The 9,636-nt window shown below is 40.1% G+C and overlaps 1 protein-coding gene across 1 annotated transcript; it reads right to left on the bottom strand.

The window, feature by feature from the left end:
- Positions 1-1,129: 1,129 nt before the first annotated feature.
- rab38a (RAB38a, member RAS oncogene family) lies at positions 1,130-9,219 on the bottom strand. The gene is made up of 3 exons (XM_063493228.1): positions 8,588-9,219; positions 5,204-5,484; positions 1,130-2,421 (listed from the first exon to the last, which is right to left on the bottom strand). Exons 1-3 carry the CDS (start codon positions 8,787-8,789, stop codon positions 2,266-2,268), a joined length of 639 nt encoding a protein of 212 aa, XP_063349298.1. The 5' UTR covers positions 8,790-9,219; the 3' UTR covers positions 1,130-2,265.
- Positions 9,220-9,636: the final 417 nt, after the last annotated feature.

Below are 9,636 nucleotides of genomic sequence, written 5' to 3'. Positions count from 1 at the left end.
GCTTGCTGTCCTATGAAGCTCTGCCTTAGCTGCTGTTCTATAAATGTAAACCCAGTTTTTCTAGTATAAAATCTGCATTAGATGTCTGGGAAAATGTTCTTTTTCTGTTAGATGAGCATAATGCATGAAACTGTTAAAACCAAAAGAACTGAATGACACACAGAGTACAGGTGTGGCTTTTGCATGACCAATAATTCTCTTTTTCATTTACTACAAGACATGATACAAAGGGGAATAAATGCAATCACAAATTCGTATCATCAGTTAAATACTGAAGTTGCTTGACACCAGGTTTGTGATGCTGTTATGTTTAATTTCAGATGGCGACCTGATAGGACTTCAGCTGGGATAGGCTCCGGTGGAATCAGTGCACGGTGATCTAATACAGCATGCTCTGATACCAGACACTCTGAATAACTGGTTTCATGTCAATCATTGTAGTATCTGCCATTTTAAAGAATAAACACAAAGAAAAACTACATTAAGGTGTTGTTCTGCTGTATGAAATAGCTTGGCCTTTAAAGTCCTCCTGATCTGGGCCAAGTGACTTTATTTGCACTTTGTTCACCAAATTCTCTTCTACATGCCTTGTGTTTGTATTCCATTAGAGGAAGGATGGAGCCTTGGGGAGCAGGATGGGGGGAGTCTCAATGTTCACCGTTGTCAGTAAAAACAAGTATCAGCAGTGCTGATGACTGATTCTTCTTGTGGCACAGCAAATATTTACCCTTTTTCACATCAGACCAGAGGACACTGGCTGGCTGACTTCATGTGGCTATGTGAATGTCTTTAGTCAGCAATACACTGCTGCAGGCTGACAGTGATGGTTTGTCAGATGTGCTGCTTAGACACAGCCCAGGCTTCTTGTTTTGCCAACAAGAGGCTACTGCCATCTAACCCTTCTTTAGAGCAACCTGTATTGTCTGGTTATACCTCCTCCCAGGACTGCGCGGCTAAGCATATGAGCAGACTTCTTAACTGACATCTCCCTCACGATCCTTAATGTATTGAATTAAGGATCCAGTCATTTATACCATGATCATAGTGCATAGAGTGAATGTTAAAACCGTGTGTGGGTGTATACAGACTTTTTAATGATATAATAAGAAGACAAATGGGAAACAGCTAGTCGTCAGTAAAGCCACGGTTTATTCACATGAACATTTTGAAAACTGGATACATCTTTGGTTCTACTGTATAATCTGTCTCAGTTTGCTGTATATAATATGTACATAGTTGTATACATGTTTGCATTCATCCCATAATTACAAACATTACAAATAAAAAAAAAATCACAGTGGGATAGAAATTTAATATAAAACCACTGGATAGAAATAATGGATACAATGGGCATTAACACACATTCAGCATTATTTTTAAAAGTGCTGAAATTGAAATGAGTTCAATTCTTAATTAGCCATGAACAGAAAGAGAAATGTGCACCATTAAGAGGACTTGTAAATAATATATAGTGAATATCTCTACTGCAGATATTAAATAAAATGTTGCTTTAGAAAAGGCACTTTAATTGCAATAATCTGCTTTACAGTGCTTCACTGGAACTAGTGGATGAACATGAAAAGTTAAAAATAAATGAAGCCATATTTGAAGGAGCCATGTAATGTGGCTGTGGTCTTATTAGCATTGAGAAGGAATTGTTTGGGAGAGTCGGTGAGAAATATTCTTAACTTGCTTTCTCTGCTTGCTTGTGAGCGAAGCATGAAAAACATGACAAAGCAAAAGTGCTGTCAGGTACAGGTTAGGAATTACAAACAAGCAGAGGGGAAAAAATGAGAGTAGAGGAAAAGAACAGAGACGACAGTAAGAAGAGAGAAAGAGGAGCAGCGACCATGGCTTCTATATAGTGATTACTTCCACACACCTCCAGTACAGATATTCTGTGATTTGCCACAACCTTTCTGTGCATGTGTTCATTAACTCCGTCTCCATGGTAGCCGAAGTGGCAGTGTCGAGGCCTGAAGTCACCCAGAGGGTGACCTTGCCTTTGACAAGAGCACACAGCTGCACCCATCTCTCTTTCTGCCTCTGCTCAAATCCATCCATTTCCTGAGCCAGCTGCCTCTCTGTCATCCACTAAAACCCCACACCCAACCCACCCCAACCCACCTCACCCAAGCTTAAAGACTGGAAAGGAGTTGGCACCCACACCTTCTTCCTCGAAAACAGCCAAAAGGAGCTCTTCCTTGGTCTCTTTCTCACACACAAACTGAACACTGTGTGTAATGAGAATCCAACTGCCGGGTCCTACTGGGATCTGAAGCATGAGGAGCATGTCCCACCTTTGTCCTTTTCTAATTGAGGCGTGATGGTGTCTGGGACTTCCGACTGGAGCATGTCTTTCTCACTGGCAATGATGTGCTTCACCAAGCAGTTGGCTGCTTCATCGATGTTTATGTTTTCCTGAAAGCAGACAGGGGAAAAAAGGGGAGGGGGTGATAGAGGAGAGGGGGGAAAGAAAGACAAAGAATATGAAAAGGTAGGAAAACACAGAAGATCAATCAATGTTATAAGGCACTAAACAAGATAGAAAAAAGCGCCTGCAGGAAGAAAAACCTGTGGAGTAATTGAGTGAATCAAATGGACCATCACTAAACTGAATAGGTGGAAGAAACACAACAAAACATTCAGCAGCAACGATGTGAACACAAGCTGGAAAGAGATTTTTGCATTTACTTTGAGTGGTTGCCTCTGGTCTGACACACCGAATGACAATGCATCCCTCTTTTACACACAAAAAAATGAAGACAAAAGCATCCACAGCAAAACCTAATGAGACCTGTGATTACACTAAAAATATATATTTTTTTCAATGTAATGTATTTATACAGCACCATATACCAACAACAGTCACCTCAAGGCACTTTATATTTCAAAGTAAAGACTCAACAATAATACAGAGAAAACAGAGAAAGCCCAAACAATCGGAGATGATTGCAAAAATCCTGGAATAGGTAAAAACTGGAATGATCAATTTGCACAGTATCGAACACTTACATATGCAAGAAAGACCTGCATTATGCAGGCCTGAAATCTAATTTATATAAATTCTCAACATTAGAGTCTTTCTATCCTAATCTTAGAAAGGATTTAAAAAACCTAGATGAACTCAGTGATGACACAGTGTGTGTCTTTGATTGATGGATACTGCAGTAGCTCAGAAGGAAATGTCATCGTAGTCAAATGAGGTCTCTAATAAAAACAGAAATAACTTCCAGAAGTGTCTCTCACCCTGCCCTGCTCTACTCTTTCAATATAAATTTAAATAAGCTGCATTTTTCCCTTTTTTTCATGATCCGGTTATCAAAGTTTAGTTAGGAGGAATTTTACCTTAGTTTGATGAATAAAACAAATGATACCAAAAAGTTTCTTCATATAGGAATTGGGATGCCTAGTTTTAACATTCCAGAGCTAAATGATCCTCTATGGAACGTCATCATCTACAAAGCTTCTTCACCCACAGGAATACAACTCAAATGTTCGGCTGAGCGTGTAAAAAGATGAGAAAGATGCATTTTTCTAACATGTAAAGTCTACTGCAGCAGCAGTCGTGTGCTTAATATTTTAATATCCTGATGATCTAGCAGTGTGCCGCTCAAATAAAATGTATTCTATATCATGTGCCAGCTTCACTTCTTTCCTTCCGCAGAGTTTTTCACAATAAAAACTGTTGTTGCAAATTTTGGAGGTTACTGAGCTCCAAAAAAGTCAGTTATCACCTGAATATAATATAGTGTTTCCAATTAACATTCGAGGCATTAAGCTCTGAACTACTTAACATTTGTGATGGATTATTATTTATATTTATGGTTAGCGAAAAAAAGATAACAGATGATTTATTAGGTGCGACTGTTTTGCAATGTCAGGCTTTGAGCAAGGTTAATACTCAGTTTATCTCTGTGTGTTTTTTTAATCATTCTTCCCCTGAAACAATTATTGTTGTAGACGTTATCATCATTATTTTTATAAAGCTTCATTAACTTGTTTGGTGGTCTTTTTTTCTTTTCTTTTTATACATTTAAAATATTTTACAGATTGTATTTTATTTTCTAATGGTATAAATGCCATTTATACAACAACTAAAACTATAGAGGACAACAATGCTTTGCTGAGGACACTGAGCATAATCTATTTCGGGCCTGTGGCAGCTGTGGACCTCACAGATTTGTACAAATATTTGTATAAAGAAACAAAAGTGAGAACAGATTTTGTATATGGTTAAGTGGCTGAGTGTTTTTGTTAAGTTTTATTTGAACTTTCAGTGCCGTATATGGCTAAGCTTTCTCACACCTCAGTCTATTTTCTCCTCTTACCACCCAGCTGTGAGATTCCTAGCAGCCATACTCAGGTCTGAGTGTGTTACTGTGTCACTGTGTGTTGCTCATTTCACAATCAGAATACACCCACCGCATTTTTATTTTCTGTCTTCATGAGTGAGCCTTGAATCAAACTTTTACTGTAATTGTACTGTCTTTTATTTCTTATTTGTGCTCAGTATTTAAATATATGATCTCATTTCTTCTGTTCATCTTTAAATATTATTGCTTTGCTGTCAGTCCAGTCTAAAATTTGTTACAAAGGCTTCAGACTGACTGAATATAGCAAACGTAACAAAGTATATTTTGTAAGCAGTTTAGGTCTTTTAGCTGAAAGTTATGTTTTGGTTAAAAATAAAATTTTTATAAATTGCATCAGAGTCTCTGCGAGCCTAAGAATAAGCACTTTTTTATGGTTTGTGCAGTCAGTGGAAAAAAGTGTGCCAGTATATTCCCTCAACACTCCTGGACATCCTGTCTGGATAACAGAGCACCTGATGCGAGTGCAGCTGACCTGGAATAACACAGAAGGAACGTTGACTGTGAGACTCTTGTGCAAAAGCAGCAGGGCTCTGTGATTGATATGCAAATACTGAACAGACTGGGACTGTTACACTCAGCACTTTTAAAGGATCTCTTCACATCCTGAATGTGCCTCTGTGGTGGCATCTCCACAGGGTAATCAGGTGCTAGGTCTGATAGAGTCAAGGAGTCAGCTGCTTCCCAAGGACATCTGAGGAGACAGGACTTGCTGACACAGGGGGATTGAACCTCAGAGCTCTGTTGAAGGCTGCTCTTTGTTTCCTTGTAGTTAAAACACTGTGTGTGTACATGTATTCGTGTGTGTGTCTGTTTGTCATCTTTCTCACCTTAGCAGAAGTCTCAAACCATCCCACAAAGCCGTTCTCCTGGCAGAACTGCTCCATCTTTATTCCGTTATTGGTCAGTACATCCCGACCCTGGTCACATTTATTGGCCAGAAGAACAGTGGCTACATGCTTCCCGTTGGCAAGTGTCAGTTTGGAATCCAAATCCTCCTTCCACTTTGTGACAGCCTCAAAGGAGGCAGGCCGTGTGACATCAAACACGATAAATGCACCCATGGCTTCACGGTAATACACACGGGTCATGTTGCCAAACCTCTCCTGACCTGAAAGACGTGCAAACAAAGTGACACACACACACACACAAGATTATTGCTTGTTGTCACTGTGATGCATTTTAAACTTTTCATACTTTATTAAAGCACATCGTGAAATTTTCGACAGACCAGTATAACAATGGTCTATCATGTCACCTTATCAGCAAAACGTAAACAATGTTACCATTTTCTCATTTTGGGTGTATTTATGGATGCATTCTTTACATATTTCACCTGCATCCGGTACTTCAGACACACAATTTCTTTTTCCATTCCATTACAAGACAAGCAGGAACAGATGGAAAAGATGGAAAAGAGGCAGAATGGGAGAAAGAAACATGGCTCTGGAGTCTGTGTGTGCCTGCTTGTGAAACTGTCTGTAAAAAAAATTCCTGAGGGTCAAATTAATTTGATAAGCCCTGTTGGAATCTTGTATCCACACACATTTTCCCATCCATAATTTCTGCTGAAGGACCATCAGATTCAGCTGCGCAGCCGCAGAATAAAATCAAGACACTTCCACACTGTGGAATAACCAAAAATCAAACTGGTCTACTCATCATGGCGTCCAAGAGAAGATGCCAAGAAAAAGGGTTTTGAGTCCCACAGCAGTGTTTTGTTTTTTGTTTTTTTGAACAGATGGATCAGACCACAAGGTCAGATGCAGAACAGGTGGGAGGAGGAAAGGTTTGCTCAAGGACTTATCTAGGGGCAGATGCTTGTTGAAACAGGTCGGCCATTGGAGTATGTCGAGCAGAAAATTATGCCCCTGGCCTTCTCAAACACACTGCTTTCTGGGCAAGTACATTATAGAGGATGTTTGAAAAAGCCCCACTAGAAAACTTAAGTATCTCTTTACAACAGATCAGAAATACTACTTATGTCTTTGTGGATGTAGTGTTGTAGCTGTTTGCAAATATTGTATCTTTGCTAATATTTAACCTCACTCCTCAAAATAGGTACTACTTAGGGGCCTTTTAGGCTCATAGAAAGGCAGCAATAGTGTAACTCTGCAGTTCAACATAATCCACGAAAGTTCAAAAGACTGAAAATTATCTGAAGTCAAAGACAAAGAAACAAAACCCTAAAGGTTTTTCCTCATATGTGTACATGATCTAGGCTTGTGAAGTTAGCTCTGCTACACTGGCAGCATGGCATAGAAAAATGGGAGACAAAAATAGAAAGGTCGAAGTTGTTTATCTTGGTAAATGCACAGAACAGCGAGTGATTTATTACATCTGTTGCATGAGAAAACTGTAGCTCATTACCAAATCCCATAACAGAGCTGGGTGAGTTTTTTCTTAGATTCATAAAAGTGAGACGCAGTCATAAATATTTCAAGAAAAGCTTTGTATGTAGCGTATTTACTTGAGATAATCTTCCATCTTAAAGGCTTTAATAACCTTTAGGTGAGTGTAAGAAGCACAATGAGTACAGTGCAAGACCTGCGGTGGTTTTCTCTGAGGGAGACCCTCATCTTTGGTTCATAATATAAAGCTTTCTGTGTACAGGAGCTTGGGCCTCAAATCTCCCTCACATGAGTTTGAGACACATGACTGCTTGCGCTTACTGGAGAGAGAGCGCACAGGAGGGGAGAGAGCACCAGGTCTGAGGATTCTTCTAAACCTCAGCAGACACTCATGTGACATGAGGCTGTTGTAGTCTTTCTGTCATCTTAACCAACAGCACCCCAGTCAAAAGCCAGTATTATTTCTGATTTCTGTCATCGCCAGAAGCAATTTAAAAACTGAAAACCGACAAGTAAACATATTTGAATTTTTATTATAATAACTTTTAGTTTTAAAGCAAATAAAAAACTTCCATTCCTCATCCCTGATGACATGGCATCCTAACACCTACCGACAATTTACACTATTCAACTTATGTAATTCTACATTTACAAAGTATAGTGAAGGCGTGTGATACTTGGGATCTACGCGGGGAAAAAATGACAAAACGCTTTGTTTAGTTACACTGTGTGTGTGTGTGTGTGTGTGTGTGTGTGTGTGTGTGTGTGTGTGTGTGTAAGACAGCTGCATTTAGAGCAAAAAAACTCCGTACTGGGGACCGCATGACATCAAATTACAAAGGTGATATAATAAACATGCTTTTATTATGTCATCAGCTGAAACATGAGCTCCCTGTTTCGTTCCAAATTAGATAAGATTATTAATTTTCTGGCTCAACAGACCAGCTGGTGCAGGTTTTGCATAAGCCTCGAAACAATCTTAAAATGGCACGCCGTTACTATGACGACACTGATTTATCATGAGAGCATCGTGATGCTCCTTCATCAAGGTCACATGGCGCAAAAGCTCATCGTATATATGGCTTTAACCTTTTTAACATGTGATTGTATGAGTGCATAGCCAAGCGATTGGAAGGCAGGAATTTGGAGTCAGCTGGTACAAATGACGAACAAGACTGGATGTGTGTGTGTGTGTGTGTGTGTGTGTGTGTGTGTGTGTGTGTGTGTGTGTGTGTGTGTGTGTGTTAAAAACAAGGCTGAACTGTAAAAAGAAAAAAAAATTCTTGGACTGGTGTGCTTTTGTTTCCTTATTAACCTATGATTTGTTTAATCTAAAATAAACAATATTTTTAAAGTCCATAATCAGACAGCTCACACATTTTCCTGAAATTACAAAACATGTCGTTTCTACCGGAGCAGCCAACCTCTCATAAGTATTTCATTAATTATTTGGAAAGCTTTAGCACAGCACTTACCGAGGAGCAGAAAGTGGTTTTTACAACGACAATCATTGTGTGATTGTGTGTCATTTAAGACATAACGGGCTAAATAATTGTAAACTGAAATTTCTTTACGATTATAGCTTGTCACTTTCATTAAAGAGTTTTCAAATGTTATGGTAATTTCACTTAAAAGACTAATTAACCCTCTCCAGTATGTTTTCTGCGTAAGAAAATCACACATTTCCAAAGAAGTTATAAATTGATAATAATCTGCTTTGCATAACTTCTAAATGTAACATACTTAAAACACTTTTAGGCAAAAGGGAAACAAATCGCACAAATCCTCGTTTCTTACAATCCCCGCGGTGTTATCGAACTGTTTCACCTCCTCCTATTTAATGTGAGTGAAAAGTTGGTTTACCTGCGATGTCCCACAGCTGAAGGCGCACGGTCTCCTGGTCCCAGTTGAGCACTTTGAGTGCGAAGTCCACGCCGATGGTGGCTCGGTAGTTGGGGCTAAAGTTGTGGTGGACATATCGCTTGATGATACTGGTCTTCCCAACCCCGAGGTCGCCTATCACAAGAATCTTATAGAGATGCTCCTTATGGTGGTTGTTCTGCATGGCGACCGAGGAGGGCGAGAGTCGAGCATGAATCCACCGTATAGGGAAGACCTGGGGATGATAGAGGGAGACGCACAGGACAGCGCAGAGAGAGCTGGGGCGAGCTGGGAATGAGAAGGGGCGGCAAGGTACGCCCTGGCCCACAGAGGGAAGCGAAGCAGAGACGTCTGGACCTTGTGACTCACGATGGGCAGCTCCAAGCTGGAGAGGCAGCACTTCTCTTATACTAGCTGACTACTACTGCTTGTTTTGTATTTGCAGACTACTTTTTTAGATAAAAGCAGTCAGCAAAATGTAACCTGCTTTATGGAAATGATAAAAGATGGGGCATAACAGTGCCTGCCACAGGTCTGCATTATGTAAACTGAATTATCATTACCGAAACGTCAGCACTGGTAACATTTTTTGGTTTCGCAGCTCGTCGAAGCAGAGCGCAAGAACGGAATGGCCTATACACACTCCGTACCCCGGCCACTTTATTAGGTACACGTGTTCATAGGCTCCTTAACACGAATCAGCCAATTGCATGTAAGCAACTCATCGCATTTAGGGTTTGTAGACGTGGTCAAGACGACCTGCTGAAGTTCAAAACGCGCAGCAGAATGGATGATTCAAGTGACTTTGAATGTGGTGTGGTTGTTGGTGCCAGACGGGCTGATCTGAGCGTTTCAGAAGCTGCTGCTCTACTGTGCTCTACTCCCACAAACATCTTACAAGGTTTACAGAGACTGGTCTGGAGAAAATATCGAGTGAGCAGCAGTGAAAATGCATTGTAAATGCAAGAGATCAGAGGAGCTCAAGTACAACCAAGGTGTGCAGAAGAGCGTCTCTGAATGCACATGTCCAG

This window comes from Pelmatolapia mariae, linkage group LG14, assembly GCF_036321145.2.
Source record: "Pelmatolapia mariae isolate MD_Pm_ZW linkage group LG14, Pm_UMD_F_2, whole genome shotgun sequence".
Taxonomy (NCBI): Eukaryota; Metazoa; Chordata; class Actinopteri; order Cichliformes; family Cichlidae; genus Pelmatolapia; species Pelmatolapia mariae.
The sequence above is the reverse complement of the archived record's forward strand: the minus strand, read 5'-3'. Positions and strand labels throughout refer to the sequence as shown.